At 34.2% G+C, this 25,971-nt stretch overlaps 1 protein-coding gene across 2 annotated transcripts in view; it reads right to left on the bottom strand.

Annotated features, from left to right (window-relative positions):
- Positions 1-2,331: 2,331 nt before the first annotated feature.
- MDGA2 (MAM domain containing glycosylphosphatidylinositol anchor 2) overlaps positions 2,332-25,971 on the bottom strand; it is a 771,250-nt gene continuing 747,610 nt past the window's right edge. For both annotated transcript variants that reach the window (XM_084793705.1, XM_084793706.1), the window contains 3 exons: positions 21,263-21,393; positions 9,556-9,661; positions 2,332-7,976 (listed from right to left, as the gene is read on the bottom strand). In XM_084793705.1, coding sequence (XP_084649831.1) covers positions 7,888-7,976; positions 9,556-9,661; positions 21,263-21,393 — 326 coding nt within the window. In that variant the 3' untranslated portion in view covers positions 2,332-7,887. The remainder of the gene's footprint in view (positions 7,977-9,555; positions 9,662-21,262; positions 21,394-25,971) is intronic.

Raw genomic sequence — 25,971 nt, 5'->3', positions numbered from 1 at the left:
CGTAGTGAGGAAGGACTTGCAAGCTTCATAAAGGCTACCGAAGCAGGATTGGTACATACCTAGTATCCTCGATACCTTCACATTGTAAAGGCCTTTGGGATACTTGCAAAATTCTACTGAAATGATTTTTATAACGCCATTAAAATTTAACAAAAAAAGGAGAGATTCACGTGTATTCATTAGCAAATTTTAACTCACAATTGCCCTCACCACGTACTTACATGATGGATTGCTGCTGCATAACTGTATCGTGCTACTCTTTACTTTTGAGTTCACTGACTTGCTAAATTGTGAAGACTAGTGCATAGTCCAAAACAGAAACAAATGTAAAAGGACACTAGCTGTCTCTGTTCAGTTCTGTTTTGTTTGTGACTATTTGTTCCCTCTTTTGTGCCATCTTCCTTTCCTTTATCTTTTCAGAAACGGAAGTTTTTGGTTTGTTTTTTGCTTAAGATGAGGTCTTAGTCAGTTGTGCAGGCTGATCTAGAACTTACTATGTAGCTCAGTGTGACCTGAAATTGTGATTTTCCTGTGCTTAGCTTCCTGAGAGCTGAGATCCCATGTGTGAACCACCATGCCTGAGTGAACTCCTTTTTTTTTTTTTTATCTTTTCTTTTCTTTTCTTTCTTTTTCTTTTTCTTTTCTTTTCTTTTTTTTTTTTACAATTTTGCTTTGTAATTTAAATGGCCACATATGTCTGAAAGTGGTTCCTGCACATTATATTCACATTTACTAGGTAATTGGAGCTCAGGGCATTAATACTACAAGAAACATGGAAAGAAACTGGACTTTGAATTAAAACAGAACTTGTATGTCCTCAGTAGACTAAACAAACACACAAAGCCATTAGGTCTATAATTAATAAACTGTAACTTAAAGATGATAAATAAATAAATAAATAAATGGAGGAAAAATAAAAAATAAAGTAATTGATGTATAACTCAAAAAAATGAAAGACAGAAAGAAAGAAGGAAAAGAAAGAAAGAAGGAGAGTATTATTCCCATGTTTATTTGGGGCTTCTGCCATCAACACATGAAATTAGTCTAATTTTCTCTAGGTTGACACTGTGAGTTTTCTTTGCAAAGGCAATATCAACATTTGTGCTTTCACTGTGAACAACTGAGCTGGGCCTTCTGGTGCATGCTTATACTTCTAATTTTATTTCACTAGCAAATTTTACACATGAAATAACCCATTTTGGATTTTTAGAACACTAGAAGAGCCAGAATTCAAAGTCTGTCTCAGCTACAAAGTAAGTCTGAGTACAGCCTGGGTTACCTGACAGTCTGTATGAAAAAATAAGGAAAAGTATGCTTGCCCATTAATTTAAAAAATGCCAGATATTTGTGTTGAAAACAAAACTTTTTTAACAGTTGGATTTTTTGCAACTAGACATGACATACTTTCTGTTCATTAAATTTTAATGATTTTATAATTTAAAGATAAAAGTTCTGAATGTTTCCTAGTATTTTAGGTTTAGTTTAAATATAAGTTAATCAGTAATAAATCATGCTACATTTTTCGTAGAACCCAGATGTACACCTTACCTCATTTGTATTGTAGAAATAAAGAGCTGGATGGTCAGCTTTGGCATAGATGAAGTTACAGTTCCTTCAGAGAAATAAAAATTCATAGTACTAAGGAATAATTCCTAGTATCATAGGAAATAAAAATAGATAATATCTATAAAATGACTGTTAGATTAAAACAGCTTATGCAGAGTGCAGAGACACTATAATGGGTTTAAATACTAAGTATAACTCAGTTTTCGAATGTTCAAGGATTTACTTAGAGGCATAATGGCAAAGAGAGAAAAAAATGACTTGAATAGGCAGTAAAGTAACAATGACCTGTGCTAGTTTTCAGGATTCATTTTATACTTTGATTCCCGCTCATCATTGTGGATCAGTGTTTTTGTTTCCTGGGGGAAACTCACAGATAGCTGACAGTGTGTCCTTGTGAGCATGGGGTTAAAACAGTCCATGAATGAGACTAGTACCATCCAGCTGTGCTCACCTCATGCTTTACATAGAAGCCTAGCTCCTGCACCACACCATAACGCCGTAATTCTTAAATCACATTTGCTCAGGAAGATTTTAGTGTCTGCTAATTTAATGCAGTAATATAAAATGATCTTTCACAAAGCATGTAAAAATAAACACAAATCTTAATGGTCTAACTGTGTTGTCTGTGCTATTGAGTCTATAAAGGCTCCCTAATTGCTAAAGAAATGATGACACTTCCATTTTAATTGCAACTTAAACATAATTTTTGTTGTTCTTTTAAAGTTAATTGCTATTGGCAGCAGAAAATTTCCCCAAACACTAATAGAGTATTTAACATAATTTCATTTATTGAAAAAAAATCCAAAGGAAAATAACATACATCTATCTGAAACTATTTGAAAGAAGGAAAATATCAAAATGTAAATTAAGTTAAATCTAAATTTTATGGTCTCCAATGCAACTCATATTTCATATAAATGTAACACAATGCATGTTTGATTAAACTTATACATTTAAATATATTGGTGAGACTCAAGAAATAAAAATGATAGCCTGGAACCCAGGACTACAATGAAGAACCATACAAAAACAAGCAAAACTACCAAGCTTATCCCTATTCATTGAATTTCCCATCATTTTATTGAAAAATAAGAATACATTTCAGATCAACTCATGGAAAATTAGTACAATGGAAATTAAATTCAATCAGTTGTAAATATATCCTTGATAAAACTATTGCAGTTTCTACCCAGAGTTTAACCTCAGCCCTATTCCAAATTTTGAATTCCACTTTGAGATTCTCAGTATGGGTTCAGAGTAGTGAAATCACTACTCATAAACTTATTGAGCTTCAAATGAACCTATGTTCCTAAAATTATCCATATAGATTGTATGGAAGCTTTATCTTCATCTCTCACTTCTGTTTCCAAGCAGACAGTAGGGATTTTCCTGGCTGACATACTTCACATTATAACATCAAGCTTTTATGTTTCCGTTGCTCATGTAATAACATACACAATTATATATGTAGATACACTGTGAATATTCAGCCAAATTTTTATATTAGATTTGAAAATAATCAAATTATTTTGAAGCAGTTTTTTTTTATCCTAAGACAGAGTAGAAAATGACATACATTGCTTTCCAAAAATAATGCTAAGAAAATTAATTAAATGGGCTAACCACAAAGGGAATGTTGTAGGAAAAGCAGTAGCTTGGGATTGAACCCTATGGTTTTATTGTTTTCACAGAAAATGCAATAACTCCTCATTGAAATCAACTGCCCAGTTGCAAGAAGAGTATACCTTCTGCCTTGTTGAGACACAGGAGAAACAGTGGAAGCAGTCATCAACCAGAATGTATTTGGGGGGAGGTAATGTTTTCCAGTTTAAATGTCTATTCAGTGGCCTTGATATTTGAAAGGCACGTAAAAAAGTGTGTGTGTGTGTGTGTGTGTGTGTGTGTGTGTGTGTGTGTGTGTGTTAGAGAGAGAGAGAGAGAGAGAGAGAGAGAGAGAGAGAGAGAGATAACTCATATTTAGGAGAATCATTTGAAAAGTTTACCAAAATCAGATCAGACTTGCACCAACTTTAAAATTACCAATAAATACACAAAATTAAAATGATTCTGAGTAATACCACAGTCAGGTTTATAGTCTTAAGTACAGAACTAAATAAATTAATTATTCTTCAAATTACACATTTTGTTGGCAGATAAGTTTATTGTTATAAAGTATTTAAAATAAAGTCCATGTTTGGTGAAAAGTTAGTACAGCTGTAACTTATATCTCATCATATTTCCAAATATGAAAGTAAAGAATGGAATTATTTTCATTGTATATTACATGGTATAACAGACTAGGTAGGTTCTAATTCAGATATAATTCATTGTTATGTCGAGTCAAATCTGTGGGAAATGTGAAATGAAGTGCCATTAGTGTCAAGGTCCGCTGCCTGACATTGTAACCACGCATCCACCAGTTCTCTCAAAGAAATGTAATCATGGTCCAAACTCTTGATCTGTTGAATACCAAAAGCTGTATGGAACCAGGGATCATAGTAGACTAGGAATACATAAAATCCAAGATGGAACTATAAAAACAGATGACGGGAAAATAGGTAGGAAATGGAAAAGCAAGGGTAGGTGTGTATGTAAAGCATCTTAAAAAATGACTCTGATATAAAAAAAAGCAAAGGTAAGTAGGTTTTTTTCAAAACTGCATAGTATATGGTTATTTATATATTGTATAATTGTGGTTGGGATATATCTTTTGTCACTTTTATATTTGAAGGAAAGATCATATTTGGCATTGATTGGCACTTCTGGCAACTTTAGTCAGTGTGGTGAATATTCTTATTGAGGTCCTCTCAGCTCCTATATGCATCTTTATATCACTACATGACCATGCTGCTAGTTACAATTAACATAGACCCAATTGTAGAAATGCTAGCATGTGAAGAAATCCTAATGCAAGAGGTATTGCTCCTGATTAATAGAGATCAATTGTTGTCAATAAACGAACAGTACATGGTATGCTGTTTCTCCCAGACACTGAAACCCTGGCTGCTTGACTCTTCCTCATTGAAAACATCAACCAAATGGGCTTCTCCACTTGAGGCTGACACACTAGCAACATGGTAAGGTGAAGGTGTTACGAAGTCCAGTTTCTGATATAGAGTGATGATGATAGCAATGAGAAAGTGTTTTAGGCATTTTATGATCATGAGTTCTATTAATGACAAGGTGATTTCATAAAGGTTCCTGTTCACTTATCCAAATCATTTACATTTTCCACATTTTTAGCCATTTAGCTTCAATTAAAGCAACTGAGCATTTGATCTGAAGTAAAACCAATGATTCTGTTTGTCGGTTTGTCTAAATTATATAGATCTCATGTGAGAAATCCACTTTATTACCATCTCCTTAGTGTGTTTGGTTAAACCCCTAATTGGTCTTTGTTCTTCACAATCATTTGCAACTTCTTAGAAGTTTAATCAAAATTAATTTTGAAGTACCAGCCAGTTCTCATGAACTTCTGAAGTGTTCTTACTATGTAAAAATTTAGAAAATGTTTTAGTATTTGATAAATTCTTAATGATACAATTGAAACTTTCACTCACAGCAGCTCCTTTACTCGGGATAATGCAGAAGAAATAAAAACCTCCTATTTTTCTTGAAGTTACATATATGTTTTCCAGTATTCAGTATTTAGGGGTCTTTTTCTTCTAAATTTACTTACAAAAGCCTTACTCAAATCAACTTACAGATAACTGAAAGAAAATGACAAATTAAGCTTCTCTTTAAATCAAAAGAGACTTATTACTGTTCTGGCAAAGATAATGCCAGAAGCAAAACCTAACAAATAAGATAAAATACAATTGTGTTTTTATGAATAGTGGGTAGTGCAGAGATGCATTTAGTTGCAATATGGTTGAAATAGAGGTGAATACAGATTTCTCAGATACTAAGTGGCCCAGATATCACTTACTTGAAATCTTTGGTTTGATCTAATAAATGGACGACTTTGAAGTTTTAAAAAGTTTTCAATATGACTAATTAATTCAAATAAATTATGATAATCATTTGCTTTTTTGTTAGAATTAAAGGATGTGCATTAACTTGATTCTATCACTGCCTAGGTATTCTGATATGTCCCCGTTTGAATTGACTATGAAATTATACATTAAATTTCAGCTTGTATTTGGCTCGTATTTTACCTATTAAAGGTACAAATTTTTTTTACATGTGTAACATATAAAGCAGAGTGCATCAGATGTTCTTATTAAATTTTCCCTAGAGACATAAGGTGTGTATGAAGCACTGAAGATTTATCCCGAGATAACATAACCGATAGGCTGCATAACTAATCTCATTTTAATGATAAGTGAATATTGCCCAACAAACACACATACCGCTTATTATACCTTACCTGGAAAGAGGCTTTATTGAACAGAGCTGTAAAATTATATTTTAAGTTGAATTATTGAATTTGCACAAACATTTCTACAGTTGTTTAAAAAAATCAAGCTTTGTCATTTCCACTACATTTTGTTGTGCTTTTTATATTAATATTTGCAAATGCTGCAATTTAATACTTAGATCCCAATTACTTGCATAATCAGTATTTTTTTTTAAATCCTGGGGTGTTGAAAGAACAGATAATAATAATATTCTTCTTTAGACAAAAGTCTTTTTAAATGAAGTTAAAAGTTGAGATAATTTAAGGAAAAAGATCTTCAAATTGTCATAAGCAACAAGTTTGAGTGAAATTTACAATGCATTGGAAAACTGGCTGGTTAAAGGTGTGGTTTGTCCTCAGGTAGCTCAAAATCATTTTTACAGGTTTTTGTTTTTTTGTAAAAGTGTTTTTTAATCTTGTTAAAATAATAAAATAATATGTCACAATTTGCACAGAGTCAGACTAAAGGGCAGAGGCATATTACCCTCAATGTCTAGAATAAAGCCAGCTTTTGCAGGCCCAGTTCCGCGGCAGAGTTCGTACGCAATCTCAAACACTTCCTTGTTCCCTCTAAAGGCAGGGCCAATTTCATTTCAAATGGAGGTTAGAGTAAAAAAATCACTCCTGTGTTTGACCACCTTCTGAGCTAAGTATTATCTCAACAACCTTTTGCTCTGGTTGACCCATTTAATAACCTGGAAGAAAAAAGTGTTGCTCCCATGTCTGGTCTCAGTGGAAGTTACTCTCTATGGACACTACGCCGAAAGGCCATGGCTGTCTAGGAGGTGAAGCGAATACTCTTTTGTCTACATGGGTTTACGCAGCAGCGTGGGTCCTTTCTTCTTCAGAAGCGGCTAGGGTGTCTTGCCTGTAATTTGCACACTTAGGCTGTGTCGTCTGTTTACAAAATAGTTTTTACACAAACCATTGTTAGCAGTGCAAGCTTCTGAGTTGAAAATTATTCAGGCTTGTTTCATTGAAGGCACTTGGTTTCCATGGCAATTTATAAAAGATGGTGGTTTGGTTTCTTCATAGGAACAGATGACGTAGTTTGGGTGTTCAAGTGGCCGCAAGCAAACTCCGATAAGCCTGTGTAATATGTAAGCCCAGGTTTACCATCCTGGATAGTAGTGCATGCAAAAAGAGACATCATACAGTTATCTAGCTTAGCCATGGGAGTGAGGGGGAAAAAAAAGAAAAAAAGAAAAACAGAAAGAAAGAAAAGAACAACAACAACAACAACAAAAAAAAACCAGTAACAACAAGAACAAGAAGAACAAAACCGAAACAACAGTAAAAGTGGAATGGGGTAAGGTGGGGGAGGAACCTTTAAATAATTCTGAGTTTGGAGCATTTTCAAGGAAGGGTAACAGCCAAAGGTAAAAGGGCCTACATTTATTTAATTCTCGACATAAAACCTTCTTGAAAGGAAAATAAATGCCAGCTCTCCACGTACCCTGTTTACAGTGAGGTTTTTGTTGGCAGGCCATTAGGTTTCCATGGTAACAAGCAAACTATTCATTTGAAACAAAACCAGCCATGACTTTGTGCTTTGACGAGGATTTCTATAGCTCTTTTTTTTTCTTCTTTTTCTTTCTTTCTTTTTTCTCTTTTTCTTTTTCCAGAGTTCAACCAGATGAAGCTGTAATCATTTAGCCACAAAAGCACCTGAAGGTCTCTTTTGTACCCAGGCCAAGATTCTCTTCTATATGTAGTTTGGAATAAGTTATATTTCCGTGATGTCTTTTTATCCCCAGTGCTTAAAAAATGTTGTTTTTAATTATTTAATTTTTGAGTCAGTAGTCAGTGGAGGAATCTTTGGTAGTTTGTTTGTTTGTTTGTTTGTTTCAGTGTCCATGTACAAAGACTCTTTCTTCATGCCAGTGCCTGGTGCATCATTTATAGCCTCTGCCAGGATAAGGTCACCTTCGAGGACTTAAGATAGAGATGAGGAGGATAACTGGAAAAAGCCATATATGAACTAAGATCCCAACAGCACCATCCACCGAATCTAGAGAGAAAGAAAAGAAGTGCCCAGAACTGACATTAAGGACATCAACACCTCATGTAGCTACTCACAGAGCTTTTCTGAAAGAATACATTCAGTACATCAAAATTCATTTTGGAAAAATAGGTTTTGCATTATACATCAGCTTTATTTCGAAGACATGCAAAAGGAGAAAACAGCCTGGTTATGCAGTTATGAATACGGCAGATACATACTACCTTGTGTTCTTTATTTTCAATATCGTATATAGGAGAGTGCTCTAGAGTGTGACCCATGAAAGCATGGTAGGCATTCACGGTCATTTCCCCTTGGCTACGCTACCTCCTTCTGATTTCCCTCCTTGGTTGCCTTGTTTGGGAGGTTTAATTCAATATATCAAATTTAATTTACTTAATTTTGTTTGAAATATAAAAAAGTAAATTTTGTATGCAATGGGAATATGACCTTCATTTAGTATAAGGTTAGCATCACTGAATGTGATGTCAAACATCCCACAGTCTCTGAAGAGAGCTCATGGTTGTCTGTGTTCTAGGCAAGTTGCGTTCATGGTGCAGTTGAGCCTTTGGAGCAGTGAAAAATCCAGGAAGTTTCTTTCTAAATGTATGTTTAAATAGTAAGCATTATAACAAGCCAGCAGAGCCCACTGATGCTGTTTTTTTTTTTTAAGATACTGAACAATGGAGTTAATTAGATCCTTTAAGCTGTAACCCCAGTTTTGATTTTCAATATCTAGACTATAATGATTTTCCGTTACTATACTGAGTTAAAGAAATGTGGTGCCCTCTAGACTTGAGCAACATAGAGTTTCAATACATTAAATTATTGATGAATTATTTGTAGAAATTTAGCTTGGTTATTCCCTCATTGTACGACCATAAAATTAAAGCTTTTCAGATATGTCTAAGACAATCCTGCAGTTGAAATGCCTTCCAACAATGACTCTGAATATGTTTCAACTGGATAATGTGAGATGAAGATATAAGGAGCAGAAATTCTTTTTAAATATCATGTCATAGGCCAGAAGTAGAAAATGAAAATCTGAAGACATCACTAAAATATAATACTAAACTGTAGATAAAAACAAAATTATTTAACAAGATTTTGGAGGAGATATGAAGTAGATGATATCAGAATAAGTAGGGCTACTCCATTACTGAATATACACGCTAAATTTTCATATAACTGCATCTTTAAGAAGAGCAATATTAGTCCCAGGAAATGCATATTTCAACTCTTTGGAGTGAAAAGCAGCTATGTTAATTAAGTATTACATGTATAGATTTATGAAATATTTAATAAAAGTTTTCTAATCCCTTGACAAAAAATAACATGAATTAATACACTTTAAATCTGTTTTGAAAATCTCAGTGTCTAACATAGAATTAAGTACAAATTGCTATCATTTTATGTTATTGGAAATATGGCCACAATGCACTAGTAATTTGACTGAAGCAAAACTTGAATGATTTACAGTCAGAAATAGGAAAGGTTTAAGTAAAACGTAACATTTTTTAGTTACTGTAATAGTTGTGATACCGTTTCCACATGACATCAAGTGACACTCAACAGGAGAAACACTTACTCTTAGTTGGTAGGTCTTGTTTTGCACATTCTCCTTCAGCAATTGACACATCGTCGATAGCGATGTCACCTTCTATCCCAGGACCTCGAATGCCTTCAAAAATTAGCTATAAACATGATCAATTTATTAGAGTGGTTTTATTGTGCAGAGATATAGTTCCTCAGTTTTCTCTAAGCGCACGGCATAACTCTTCCAGAAATGACTTAGGGAATGAGTCAGTTAAGTTTGCAGTATTTTTTTTTTTTTTAAGTTAGAACCATAACTTACCTTGTTAAAATGGTTTCACTTTTGTAGGCACACAGCACGGGTCCTCAAGCTCTTTATACCCACCTTTTGACTTTCTTTTGTGATTTTATTTTGAAATTCTACCTCTAAAATTTGATGATATTAATGAATATAGACTAATAATTTTGAATCTCGTGAAAAGCAATTTAGAATTTCCAATATTTACAATAGTTTAGCACAGAGGCTCAGTGAATGAGTACTGGGAGAGCAGATAAGTGAAGCCAGATAGCCTTCATATCAAGATTCCAGCTATGATAACAAAATAAGCATGGAATTAGGACATTTTAATTAGGTGGTAGTGGTAGCACATGCCTTTAATCCCAGCACTCAGGGAAGAGAGGCAGAGACAGACAGATCTCTGTGAGCTGGAGGCCAGCCTGGTCTACATAGCAAGTCCATGACAGCGAAGGCTACACAGAGAAACCCTGTCTGAAAAACCAAAATTTTTTTATGAAGAAAAATTTAATTATTCACATCTTGAAGGAGACAAGATCTTTATAATTATCTTTTTAATCCTCAAGTTATCTTTCTTACAGAAAAATGTTTTGAATACTTGGGCACTAAAACATAATGTGTATTTAGTGGCTTATACTCTTCAGAGAAATTTTGAAATAAAATACTAGTTTCATATTTCTAAAGAAGCATTAATTTAGTAAACAACTCCAGCATAACACAATGCTTATTTTAGTATTATTAGAACGAAGATGCATTTTGAGCACTGAGACAAGTTTGCCCTTACTTTTGGTTCATCTTTGAAAATAGTTTATTGAAGATGAATTTAAGATTGGCCTTAGAGAGTTTAGGCTACTTTTGCAAAGCTTATCGATGTTAGTTTGTATACTATGATAATTTTCTCAGTAAAAATTTCCAGTTCATAAGCAAAGGCATTTGTTTTTATGCTTTTTCTTAATTCCTTGCTATTCATTTATAGGCAGCCTGGTAGACAGTCTTTACAACTTAAAAAGGGAAATGTTTTGTGAAGTCTTAATTAACAGATTTAATTTTTAAATACTGTTTTCTGCTTATCCTTATTATTTATTCATGATAATTAACATTGTACAAAGCCATTTCTGGAAAATATTCCAGATAACCTGTATCCCCAAAGAGAAAGCAAAAGGGCAGGCTAAAGTTCAAAGATTCAGAACCATGTTTTCATTTTATGAATTTTGAATCTGCAAGCTAAATGGGCAGAAAGGAATAATTTATATGCTTGGAAAGAAAAAACTGTCAGCGTGTTCAGTATGAAGTTATCTGGAAAATAACTGCAAAGAAGCGGAAGTGTAAGTATTTTGGCTGGCTTAGATATAGACCCTTACTTGATACAGAAACAGTGACAGAGTAAATCAAAATTTCCCCAATTGCCTTTCTCTTTCACCAGGGATGCTAACTCTGTGTGATGACAACATGAACAAAGTGTTCTCCTAAGCAGTTCTGAGAGTCTTACTGAACATTAGCTTAGTTCCACACAAGCAAACATGTTCCACTTTTGATAAAAGTATCATACTTTGTTGGATTAAGATTGTGTACTTTCATGAGAATAGATTTCTATTTTATGTTATATAAATATTTGAATATAGTGTGGTGTAGTCTTCTTCTGGCCAGTCACTTTAATTTTAGAGAAAATGAAAAAAGAAGTCTTCTAGTTGGGGAATTTTGGTATAGTAATTAACTATCCACAATTTTCTAGCCTTTTCTTGAAGAATTATCCTTACTTACTCAGGAGCTAACTTTGAATAGGTTTAATAGCAAGGACAATGGCAAGGGAAAGGACAGGTAATGGTGCTTACTGAGGAAGATACAGGACTTGCAATGCAGCCATGCAGAAGACAAGGACATTGCATTAGTATATGCTCTATGTGAGAAAGTGATGTAAGAATGAAGTGTCCCTTACAGGCTGGGTAAGATGCTGCATGGATAACCACTTGGGATCTAAACACTGGAAGCCTGAATCAAACTCTTCATTGGAAAAAAATGTATGAGCAACAGCTTTAGTAGTGTTTTTTTTTTTAATTTTAAGCTATGCAAGGGTGACTAGTTCGTAAAAGTATCGAGTTTTCCTAGGAGTATACAATTATGTTCACTTAGTAAAATATCATTATCTGTAGTCTCAAGCCAATATAAAACAATATACATATAAATAAAATGGAAGTGAATATATTCTCAAAATTATCTGCTAGCTTCTAGCAGTTGCTTCCGTGGGAAGCCACGTTTTAATTTTAATGATCCATCACTAAACAATTTTCTGTAGTCATTGCCTTATAATACTGATCACTCTTACTCGCTCAATTACTTTGATAATTATCAATTTTCCTTTTCTTCTTGCCTTCCTCTTCAGCTTGATCAGAGTTGCAAGCTCAGATCTAAGCTTACATCGAATCGGGAGAGATGTGAAAGCCATTGTACCTGTGATTCTACGGCAAGGGAGTGATGGAGAGAGACTAAGACACTGTACCGTGTGTCTTCGTACTGGCAGAGCACTGTGTTAAGTGTTTAAATAACAAATCAATAAAAATCAACAACAAATAAACAAATCAACAAAAATTGAAACATACTTTGCCAAGTGGACTGTCTGTACCTAGAGCAATTCCTTACAGGATTTTTTCATCTCTTCCAGGAGCTCCACAGGGCCTGAGGATCTGGGACCGGGGCAGGGAGTGGGGAGGGCTGCACAAACTGATGCCCCAACCAAGGACATTGCAAGCAGAGAGCCTAGAACCCTTGTTCATATGTAGCCAATGGACAGCTCATTCTCCATGTTGGGGCAGGGGGGATGGGAATGCCTCTGACATGAACTCAGGTGCCCCTTGGCTGGGCATCCTTGTGGGCACAGAGAGGAAGGGGATGTAGGTATCGTGATAAAACTTGATGGTCTGGCAGAGGGATGGGACGATGTGCCCTGCCCCACAACAGAAGTCTAGGGGAAATAGGGCAGAAGCGGGAGGAAGTGTGGAAAAGGGAAGATAAGAGCAAAGGGGATAACAATTGGGATGTAATGTGAATAAATTATAATAATCAAATAAAAAGATACTGGGAATTGGTGGGATGGTAATAAAAGTTGGCTGATTTGCAGATTAGTTAGTTCCACTGACTTTTATAACCACTGATAATATTGTTGGCGATTAAATGTAACAAGTTGATTTCTTTCTATAGGAAACTTGCACGAGGTTTTGGCATTATATAGAGTTAAACCAGGGAATTAGTTATCCTTTATTAGTATGGTAAAAATAATTTGTGATGAAACTCTTATTACATGTTTAGAGTTTTTCATATTTATTTGTGACTTTGTGATTTGGGGGAATCCAATTCAGGGGAGCAGAGAAAGCTTCCCTAGGGCATGGCTGCATGTTTATTTTTATTTTTTGATATACAATTATAATAGAATTACATCATTTTTTCTCTTCAAACCCTCAGATAGGCCCCTCTCCACTCTTCTTCAAATTCACTTCCTTTTCTACCATTTATTGTTTTCTCATACATATGTGTTTATACATATATATTCTTAAATATAAACTGTTTAATATACATAATGTTAGTTGTATGCTTGTTTTCAGGACTGTCCATTTGACCTTGGACAATCAGTTGGACTAATCTTCAGTAGAGACCATGTCCCTTGCTTCCAGCTTTCCTCAAATGTCTGCAGTTGTTTGTGTAGGATTGAGGCTTTCTTGGACTTTTCCTGTCACCTTTGGCATGTCTACTGATGTTGTCCTAGTTGGTTATTTTTAGAGTTTATAATACTTTCCTATTAAGCTAATTTGGACTGTTATCAAATTAAGCTAATTTGATAGTGACTTCACTTATTAGGGAAGCTTTTTGCAAATATCCACAAGTATTTTCTTTTTGACAAGAGACAGGTTCCTTCTGGTTGTTACAACCGAGAAAAGTGTCGAAGTTTAAGAATGCAAATTGAGAAATAATTACAAATATCACTGACAAAAATCATGGTCTTATAAATTTATATATAGCAGGTAGAATTAATAATGATATTTATCTTACTGGTTCAACAAATTAACTGAACTGTACTCAGCCACTATAAAAGATGTGTGAGGTGATACAACACACACAGGGTAGTCTTGGCTTCCTCCCTGGGGAATCTGTCTCCAATATTAACTGTGAATATAACTTTATGAGGTTCCAGCTCAACTTGCTGAGTATTGGTCTCCAAAGCCTCCAGCCTTAAATAATTTGAATTGCAGCGAAGACAGAGAAACAAGGCACATTGTGACCTATAAATGGGAGATATTTATTCTGAATATGTAATTTACTATATATGTATTTATGTATGCGCATATGAATGTCTCTGTGTGTATATGTATGCACGCCTGGATTACCATGCAGGCTTCAGCATTGGATCTCCTAGATCTGGAGTTGCAGGTTGTTGTTAATTGCCTGATGTGGGTGTGAGGGTCTTTTGCAAGATCAGTGTGCACACTTAACTAACAAGCTATCTCAGAAGCCCTTTAAAACATATTAAATGGTGAATTCAGCCACCATCATGATATTTGTATAATCCTTCTGGAATTTGATTTTCCACGTCAGATTTAGAACTGCATGAGACTATGTCTGTTAAAGACCAAAATCACTTCCAGATCATTCTCCTTATTAGACTGTAGTCATAAGAGAATATGCTCCTTATTTAGTAATAATTACTTATACTTATATTTCTTTAAAAGCTATTTCTAAATCTTTAAATGAGGTTGCAAGGGTAAAAGATCTTTAATTGCTTCTAGCATAAGTACTGAACTGTAAATAGTATTGTCTCACAATGTCTTTATATAAATGACTCCAGCAAGAAACTTTAGACTATATTCAAAGTACAGTATTAATAAGAGGAGTGAGTTATTTTCCTTAGAGTGTATGTATAAAATATACAAGATTTTATGGTGTTAATATTATATTGATTTTGTATCTTTGTAAGTTTTGCTCTAATCATTTCACATACAGCAAAATATATTATCATTACAAGCACTATTGGTGCTAAATTAAGCCTATGAAAAAACCCACAAAGAAATTCCAATATAATAAACTTTTATTTTGGCCCACAAAATGCTGCCAAATACAAACTTTATTTTCCCCCAAAAAACTGATTAAAGGTACTCAAGAGACCTGGCAAGTGTGTGTATTTTAAAGAATATTAGATAAACATACCTAAAAGTTCAATCAATAAAACTACATATATCTCAGTGAAAAATGCCCAGTTTACCGCTCCAGAGAAAAGAGAATATCAAGCAATCTACTTGAGTTAAAATATTTTCAAATGTTATAAGTCGAGGTTTCAATGATATTCTACTTGGTTACAATTTATATGACAAGATATTTGTATCTACTGATATTACAATGGTTTTTGGTAGGCTTGGAATAACAAAGAGAGTATTTAAAAAATCTTGTTACTGTATAAATTCAGACTTAAAAACTCTTTTTTTTTTAGCTTTTTTTTTCTCCTTTATTAATTTATTCTTGTTACATCTCAATGGTTATCCCATCCCTTGTATCCTCCCATTTTTCCCTCCCTCCCATTTTCCCCTTATTCCCCTCCCCTATGACTATTCCTGAGGGGGATTACCTCCCCCTGTATATGTTCATAGGGTATCAAGTCTCTTCTTGGTAACCTGCTGTCCTTCCTCTGAGTGCCACCAGGTCTCCCCCTCCAGGGGACATGGTCAAAGGTGAGGCACCAGAGTATGTGAGAAAGTAATATCCCACTCTCCACTCTACTGTGGAGAGTGTTCTGTCCATTGTCTAGATCTGGGTAGGGGTTTAAGGTTTACCGCCTGTATTGTCCTTGGCTGGTGCCTTAGTTTGAGCGGACCCCTAACCCTAACCCTAACCCTGAGTAGAACATTATGATAGACTTAAAAACTCTTAATTTGAAATGATGCTAAGTATCATTTTAAAAAATCATTTCTTTAGAATGGATTGTCAAACTCTGTTAAGACAGGGAAAGCAAGTCCTCAATAGTTCCTGCCTCACAAATATGTCTGTCAGATTTATAGGGCCAGAAGGCAGAAGAGGATGCTCCAATGCTGCAGAAAGTTTAGTGTGTCTTCTCAGGTAGCAAACTGTCCCTGTCATTTTCTCATCATGGAAGCTGCTAACCTGCACTCCTGAATACTCAGGTAATTAATTTTATTCCTTTTCATGTCTCTTATGGGGTTGAAGATCAGATAGTTTAGTTTCACAAGATGAGTTGTTTAAGGGTTAAGATGTTTTTGGGTTTAAAGAGATGTAAGTTGATAAAGATGAGATATGATAGATATTAATTTACATTCAGAAATTTAGACACACCACGATAGGAAAGATGTTTTCTTCAAGGTTGCCAAATATAAATAGTTAAAATGCTATGAATGTAACATATATATAATTCCTGATTGTTTCATGGTTCTTGCTGTAGGCAGTTCATTGCATATATGTGTTACAATATACATGTATATGTAAAAAGAAAAATAATAAAAAATGAAAAAAAATTTAAAAAACAAAACAAATTTTAAATGGGTATATTATATCAGGGCATGAGTAATTTCCTTGCACAGTTAAGATTTGTAAAGTGAAATAAACACCTTAATCAAGAGATCTGGAAATATATTGTGAAATAACAGAACCAAAATTTCAGATTAAAATATACTTCTCTTAATTTCTCACTGATAATTTATAGAACATTAGAGAGATCCAAAATTTTTACCTTTTGATGGCTTCCAACTCAAATAAAGTAATTAAACTCAGGTTGTTTTCTTCTATAAGAAAACAAATTACTGGTTGAAATAGTCTAAACAATGGTATTTAGCGCTCAGAGCTTCAAATCATGATGTAATGGTGACAATAGTGATTAAAAACCAACATATATAACTCTGAGGAATGGATATTAAGTAAATCCAAGCTTGACCTGAATAGAGTTTTCAAGCCATTGTAAACAAAACCAGTTGTTTTTGAACTGGTGTTTGAAACTTGGAAGAAAAATCTATCTTGAAGAGATTGGATTAAGAACCCACATAGACAAAAGCAGGCAAAAAAAAATTATACACAAATGGCTCTTAAGCCATGCTGTAAATTGATGCTTCACTTACCATATCTGAATTTGATACATTTGATCATCATGTTATGTTGATAAGACTGACAATCGATTTAGTGATGTAAATTTTAAACACACAGCCATGTGCTTAGCATTTTAAGTTAGTTTAAAGCACAAGGAGAAGAAACAATAAAGACATATGATCAGGCACAAAAGCAATACTAGAAAATACTAACAAAAACAATTGAAGGATTATTTAGAGAGGTAATAAAGGAGATAGGCAGCGAAGGAGAAAGAGGCAGGGAAGGGGAGGTAGGGAAGGGGAGGTACAGAAGGGGGTTGGAGAGAAAAGGGGGAAGAGAGAAAAATGTGGTTTTCTTTAATATATTTTAACTGCTAAAAAATTAGATTGTTTTTTAACTAACTCAAACACATCATTGTAAAGGCTTCATATTATTTGCAAGCATTTATAAATATCTAGCACCTATTAAGTTAAAATTTAGGATGTCTACCACCCAAATTACTACATTTTCAAAAAAAAACAAAATAATGACCCATAAAAGAAAGAAGAATCAATCTATTTCAACCAACCCAAGCTGTTATAGACGTGTATGAGCACACAGTAACTGCTAATATTTAAACATGATTTGGTTTCACATGCTTAAATCATTAACCAGAACAATGCAAGTATTTTGTAAAAACACTAATGTTGAGTTTATAGAGAGGAAATGTTCAATTGTTGGGATGAAAAATTCACTGAAGGAGACTAAAGTCAGAGTAGGCAAGACTAAACAAATGGTCCGTGAATATAAAGGTAGAACACGGGCTATTCAAATCAAACAGAAGACTCAAAAGATGAAGTAGAGAAAAAGAGTTCTGAAGAAACTGGCCAGACATTCCTCAATTTTCATACAATGGTGAACTTGCAGGGCCAGGAAATTGCATGTACACAGAAAGAGAATAACACATATCAGAGCACATCTGAATGTAAGCTATTACAGCCATCCTTTAAGAAAACCTTAAATAAACTCAGAGGAGGAAGCTTGTATAATAGACAGAAGAATAAATGTATGTATAGCCAGAAATTCACACTTGGAAAGAACAGAGAGACAGCAGAAGGACATCCGAAAGTTCTAAAAGAGAAAGCACTAAGCTGTGCCTTAGAGGAAACGATTTTTTTTTTTTTTGAAAAATGAAGGTGAACAAGACAATTTTTAAAAGTACAGAAGGTGAAAAGAATCCATCCTGAACAGACCCACACTTCAGGAAATGTCAAATGAAGTCCTTCAGGCCAATCAAAACTGATAGCAAATGAAAGTCTGGACTTCCCAGTGCTATAAATCTCTGACAAAGTCCAAGGAACACAAGGGATGGAAAGTACATTGAGAACCAACTCAACAAACCAGTTCTGGTTTCTACATCAGAACAGAGGGAGCTGAGTATAGCAGCGAGAATTTCTCCCTGGCTTACATAGGTAACTATGAATAAAGTTTGATTAATTTTAACCTTCCTGAATATGTTCCTGTTATGTTTATCCTTCCATAAATTTTTTTCAATTCTCTTTAGCTACAGAAAAACAGTTTTATGGGTAGTAGACCTGTACATATTTTGGGAATTTAAACCACACCTTTGATTTTTGATAACAAAAGACGCTAACATTCCTTCTCTTAATCAACAGTTGTTAGAGACAGGGGCAAGTGGACTGAGGCAAGTTAGAGAAAGGACTCGATAGTGTAAGCCTCTAACTTCAAGTCAGACAGGCATGGTGCTCTGCCTCCCAGTCTTTTCCCTTGTGAGATTCTTCTCAGTGCTCAGGTTCCAAGGGGCAACTGCTTCCTATTGTCTTTATTCTACCTCTTGAATAATGAACTAGGTTTCCTTGAAAAACCATTATCCAATCAGCAAACTCTTGAACCTGCCTTAGTGTGAAAGACTGATAGAAGAAAAGGTCTATTGAATAAATCGTATTATACCTTAATATTTTCTTGAAGTCAATTCAATTAACTCTGAATATTAAAGGGATTTCAGTTACGGTTTTTTTTTTCAATTTCTTTATCCTGTCGTGGAAATTTCTTACTCTTTCTCTGCAGAATCATCATAGCACCTTAAGCCACGTATACATATCCTGAAGACCGGAGGGCCTTCACTGCTCAATACAGTGGGGTCTGCATGCTACCTGCACCATCCTACATAGACTTCGGCCTAGCCAACTGAACTCCAGAATTTCTCAGAAAATTTCCTGCCAGGAGGGTTCCAATATTTGAGGGTGAAATGGATTCTGCACTGTCTATTATGTAAGCAACAAGGAGCTGCCAGGAAATATTCCAGAGGCAGCAGTTCAGATGGAAAGTGAGCGAACTTTGCTGACAGTGACATCACTTCTCCAGCCTGCACCTGAGTGTTCACCACATTGGGCATCATTTAAGGGCACATGGTTTCTCTCTCGGGAACTTTTTAGCTTGTTTAAGACGGAAATAATCCTATGTGTCTGTCAATCTGATCTTATCCTCTTCCCTTTCTTTCAGTCTAAACCAATCTGTGGCTCAGGCGTTATTTAACACTTTATAAGGCAGTATTCTTAGTTATTAATGTCTGCTTCCAAGATTCCAACCATGAAAATTCCTGTGCCCCTGTTCACGTCTAAGTATATCCTCAGCTCTCACTCCTTCCTGTGTACCAGTTCCATAGGTTAGCGCCTAGCATCTTTTACAAAAAGAATGTCACTAAATATTCATGCCTCCCAATGTGACAGGCAAAAAGGAGGAGCTCATTTTTTCCAACTTGTATCTAAAGAAATAAATGATTATCCTGGAGGTACTTAAAAAATGTTTGTTAAATGGATGTAAATGTCAAGAAAGTATTGTCTTCAGTATAACTTTGCCACAACTTAAATCCTTGTTGCATATGTATTTAACTTAATCATTTGTGAAGAAGAGGTAGCCAAATATTTAGGAAGCCAAATATATAGACAACATCAATATTTTTAGAAGGATAATTTTCAGTGTCTATACATCCTAACACATATATACACACAAATTTGAGTGTTAGTTGTACTTTGAGTTATGTCTTCTCAGATTATTGTAGTGCTTACAATTGTATTATCCTTTATAGAAGCAAAGTGATACTGTTGTTTTCATAGTCATTTAAAAATTTATTCATTTTATTTTATGTTCAATAATGTTTTGCCTACATATTTGTCTGTGTGAGGATGTGGGTTCTTGGAGTTATAGACAGTTGTGAAATGCCATGTGGGTGCTGGAAATTGAACTCAGCTCCTCTGGAAGAGCAGTCAGTGCTCTTACCTGCTGAGCTGTCCCTCCGGTTGCATGTGATTCCAAGTATTTTTACTTACTTTCTTCTTTTTCTCATTCTGACATGTTTTAAACATATGTCTATCAGGTACACAGCACTCATACTGGCCTCTCCTGTCAGGATAATCCCCTGTCTCTTCACAGCTTCTTTTTTAAATTAAAAAAAAATGTTTCCTTTTTAAAAGTAATTTATTCAGAATATATCCTGATTGTTATCCTCTCGCTTCTGTCTTCTCACTATCTTTCCCCCTTTAGCCTTATTAGTTAATTTCCTATCCTCTATTTTTGTGAGGAATTTATCCATTTTACCAACTTGACTAGATTTAGAAATTCAGCCTTTCAAACCTCATGGAATTATGCAATAAGAGATTGGATCAGTCTAATTTTCTATGCCCTTAAATGTATACTATATGATGGATGCATGATATCATTAAATGGATTTGAGTCACTTTAGTGTAATAATAAATCTTTAGACTATCTTACATGTGATTAGGTGTAAATGATTATTAAAGCTTTTGTTTCAACTAAAATCTTAAAGTCATTAAAATTTTTGATATCTTTATAAATGATTTTTGGTTTTCATCTGAAGTCTAACAATTAGCCAACAAATTGAGAGTATTGATACCTAGTTCTTCTGTTGTGAAAGTCTGTATTATTTTCTGTATAGAGAATAAAATACATGCAAAGGATTCTATCGAAATGGATTATTATACAAATACCTTGAGATCTTTTTTTCCTGAGACAGGGTTTTCTCTGTGTAGCTCTGGCTGTCTTAGAATATGCCTGAGGCCTGCGCTAGCATCAAACTTGGAGATTCACCTGTCACTAACTCTTAAGTTCTGGGATTGAAGGCATGTGCCACCATACCAGGCAATAACTCGTGTTTTGATAGACTTTTATTCTATTTGCTACTTGATGGATGCTAATAAAGATTCATTTGTCTTCATAAAATAGCTTTTCAAACTGAAGAGAAACAAAAATGTGTGATTTTTTATTTTTCGTATTCAGAATTTTGAGTATTCATATTTTATTTACTGTTTTTTCAAGATATTCATTTAATATTGCATCCATGAGAAAGAAATCTAGAAGCAAAGTTATTACTTACCTGAAATGAAGTAATTGGATATATATTAACATGAGCCTCATTCCATCGTTGCCCTTTATTCCCACTTGAAGACCATAGAGGATTCTCTATTGTGGTCTGTCCTTTCAACCGCAGATACACATTTAAAACACCTAAAGTAACAATGGGAGTTTATATTGTATATTCGTGTCTGCTTGAAGATTATCTTTCCTTGACCAAAAATTTAAAGCATTTAAAATTGCGTCTTGAAAGCATCTTAGTGCCCTTTGTTCTCCTCCTATTTCTTATTTTACTATCATGTTATGATCCAAATACAAGCACTTTCTAATTCGTAGAACTTGCAAATTCTACCTTATATTGTCAAAATATAATTTGCAGTGAAGACGAAGGTTTTTTTTTTTTAGGGTGGACAAGCTGTTCTAGATTATCCCAGTGGGTTCTAACTACAGTCACACTTATTATATGAACCAGCAGTAAAAGGCATTTTGATTCAGGAAAGAAGATGGGGGTTTTAAAGATAAAGGGTGTATCTCCAAGTCAAAGGATACACAGGGGAAGGAGCAAGAGAATAGGTTTTCCCCCAGAATCCTCAGAAGGGTCTTGCTATCTTATTATTAGAACCACTACATTTTAATATTTATTTTGCATGCTGTTTCTCAGAACCATTAAGAGAACGCCTCTATCCTATTTTAGGCCCAATTTGTTTTCATTTGCTATTTGTTACAATATCTATTAGAGAGCCAATACAGCGTTCACTCATGTACTAAGTGGACCACACAGTATTTGACCTTGATTTTGACTTCTATTATGATTTAGTATCTTTTTTCATTAAAAACTACATTTTGCATCAATATACACAATTCTATACCAGTGAATTAAAAAAATAACCTTGTGGGTAACAATTAAGGCACTAAATTGAGGAGTAGAGTCAACAATCTACTTTTTGTCTGACCATCCCTACACATTTCTATTCTCCCCGTAATTTTTTTCAACCCCTATCTCCAAAACTAAGAAAGGAAGATAAAGGAAAAGAGAGACAAACTTGAGTCCAACCCTTTTTTCTTTCTGAATAAGACCAATAATAACTTATAAGCAACTCCCAATGAAAATAAACATCTATAACTCAATAAAGCAACCAAAAACATACCCAAGCCCCTTTAAGTGAAATCGGGCATCTTTGTCTTAAAGTTTTTATCTGTCTGATTTGGGATGAATAATACCTTTGTAGGAGCCCATTTAAAATTGGGGGAAATGGTTAAAGAAGATAGGAATTGCATTTGGGGTCCAGTTTCTAAATGAGAAATTCTAGGGTTAATTAAAGTCCTGTGTAGGACAGTCTGACTTAGCTTGGATACAGGCAGAGTTGACTGCCAAACTCTGCCAAGACAAGTTAAGCAAGCCCTCAATAAATTCCTGACTCACAAATATGTCTGTCAGATATATTGGGCCAGAAGGCTGATGATGAGACTTCAACATTCTAGAGAGTTTTGGGTGACTGTTCAGGCAGCAGACTGTCTCTACCATCTTCTCATTTAGGAAGCTGCCAACATGCACTTCCTGCATACTCAGATAATTAATTTTATTCCTTCTCAAGTCTTTGATTGGGTTGAAGATCAGATAGTTTAATTTTACAATTAAGCTTAGTTGTTTTGGGATTAACATGTTTTTAGGACTGCTCCAGAAAGATGCATATTGTACCAGCCCCTTCCTCATCCCCGCCCCATCTCTCTTTGATTCCTGGCTACACTGAAGAAAACAGCTTTCCTCCAGCTTGCTTCTCTTCCGTGTGAGCCCTTTACCTTAAGGCTTCAAGTAAGAAGTCAAGTGATACTAGATGGAAACTTTGAACTCAGGAGCCAGAATAAATCTTTCCTCTTCCAAATTATTTCAGGTTATTTGTCACTCACACTCAAACCCAATGACATTATTATATTAATAATTATATGGCATTGTATCAGAGTTTAACAGAGTATTCGTTTTAGAGAATAAGCCTTGTGACCTGTTTACAGTTTCTTAACAAACAATTTTATATGTAGATTAAATTCACACTTTAGTTATTTGTTTCTGAATTAAAGAAGTATTATACGAAAAATAATTTGATATAGCTAAAGAATACAGATATAAATCATCTCATAGAGTTAAAATTATATTGAGAATAAGCATGATGAGTTATAATTAATTGTGATCAGCTTATATATAAATATTTTAATTTTAATAAGAAAAGAGATACTATAATTAATTAAAATACAGCTTCCACATCTGTTAAAATTTAATCAACCTCTGATGTCATTTCTAACAACCATTTTATCATCACCAAGAAAAACACAAATTGTTTCTTAGCTGGCATATTTCTGAGATGATGACAAAAGCTCATGAATAAACAAATGACTTGCAAACTTGCCCCCTAGCATTTTCCGTTTTAGTTCTTAAAACAGAATCTGCTGTCAAAATATATTGAACCCTATTCCAGGTCATCTTGGTCAACAAAATTAGAACTTATACAACAAAATAAAGCTTCTTGGGAGAAGTTAAGAGTCAGCAGAGCTGATTCAGCACATTGTTATAGTCTTGTAGTAAAAGTTCCAATGTACATATGATGGATTGTGTTAATACCCTTTGAAAGTAATTTTAAATCCTCAGAGAAAAGGTTTATGCTTGAGTAGGCAACAGATGCCAGAATGTATGAACTAAGCCATCTCCAAGGATCTTCTCATGTTACATAGTTCTATGATGGAAGTTGGAAATAGCTAAGAAAACCGTCCATTTCTCTTGCTTGTTTCCCAGTAGTAAGAGGCTAAATGACCTAAGTTGCTTTATATTATAAATAATGACCAAAATTTGAGCTTCTCCCATTGTACTATCCATCATTCATATTTAATATTATTATTTTATTTAAATTATTGTATAAAATCAAACTTTCATAAATATTATTCACCATCACTATTACTTAGTTATCATTTTTCTTGTTTCACACAACTGTTTCTTGATAATTTAATTATAAAACATGTTAGATATTTTAGAAAATAATTTAAAGATACAACATAAAGTGTGCATAATTTTTACCATAGATACTTGAAATTGAGAAGTTTTCATGAATCAATTTGCAATTTGGTTTATCCTAAGGTCTGAATGTCAGTAGCACATAAATAGCTTTTTTTATTGTAATCACTAACATAGTCTCATTAATTGAAGTTTCACATTCTATGAAAAGACGAGAATGCCCCAAATTATCTGACTAGAGGCAATATCTGTGTGTATTTATAGGCACTTGCTAGCATCATTTGTCTTACGCACACATAAAAAGTGAGAAATTATGAGTCATTATTTTCTGCTTGAATAGAAATGGCTGCATTGATACTGTTTTTCAACATGTAGTTGCAACCATATCTTCAACCAAAAAGTCAGTTCAGTTTCTCCCATCACTGCCATTCTTCACGTAGCCAACTAAATTTATTCAACACATTTCCTAGGGTGGCACTGCACTCAGGCTTTCTCCTGCCACGCTACTTCAGATCCCCTATTTTCATCTTTCGATCTTCAGCTCTATCACTTTCCCCTGAAATGGTGTTCTCAGTTCTCAAACCTGAGCTTCACTGATTCTCACTTCCTTCTACCCAAGTGCGCTGCTCTTTCCATCTCTACCACCAAAGTTTTACATCAATACTACCTTGGTGTTTATTTCTTGTTTGCCTTCAGTGTAGGCCTGTAATACATTTTGTTAAATGTGCTTTCTCTTATTCGGTAACTTATTATGTAAAAATCAATGAAAACCATTTGATTGATAAGAAACATTTACCACAATTCTCTGTTACTTTCTATAAAACCCTAAATAGGATCAGGATGCACCTCCTGCGGTTAGTCCCCATGATTTAGACAAATGAATGAAAGACTGCTGGGTTAAAAAGCATCAACGTTAAGTCTTTTGTTTTAATAAAGTGAATTAATATGTTTGTTACGTTGGTTGAAAAATAAAACCAATTTATTTTTGTTGTTGTTCTTTTTTCACTATTACTTCAATTGATAGAATAATATTACATACTTTAGCTTACATAATTAAATTGGTTTAAATATAATGGCTTCTACTAAACACAGTCTAAGGGCTCATCATAGATCGATGAATATTATATGCATACATAAAATATCACAATGAAACCCTTCACTTTGTATAATTAATACATAGTAATATATTTTTTAAATTGCATAGGAGGAAAATAATTTCAGATGTTACATGTGATTAAAACAAGTACTCAAAAGTAAATTCATGCGAGGTTATATACAGTTCTTTTATCGGAATGCCTGTGATAACTTTTTCTGCAACATTTGATCATAGGATGCAACAAATCATAGCTAGATTCTACACAAATCTTTCATGCTAAATACTCACCATGTAAGAAGGCAGGTTACTAAGTGTTTGTCATTATTTTATTATTAATGGCAAGATCTTATCATTCATTTAATATAAACAGGTCTTCACTGAAGTCATTGACTTAGCCTTAACAAATATCGGCTATTATCAAACCACTGCAGTATAGTGGCTATTATCTATTATTCAAATGAAAAATACTGTCTCCTCTCTTTGTATTTTCTAAACAGTCTAGAAAGTGCAGTTGCCGTGGGACTTAACTTTGGGAATTTATCAGTTTGGAAGAAATGTTTAACTTTATATTAATATTTTCAAATTTTGGGTGTGTCTGTTCGGTTATCTGTATCTGTACCATGCACATGAAGCT

This window comes from Acomys minous (genome assembly GCF_964271855.1).
Source record: "Acomys minous genome assembly, chromosome: 8".
In the NCBI taxonomy this organism is placed as follows: domain Eukaryota; kingdom Metazoa; phylum Chordata; class Mammalia; order Rodentia; family Muridae; genus Acomys; species Acomys minous.
The sequence above is the reverse complement of the archived record's forward strand: the minus strand, read 5'-3'. Positions and strand labels throughout refer to the sequence as shown.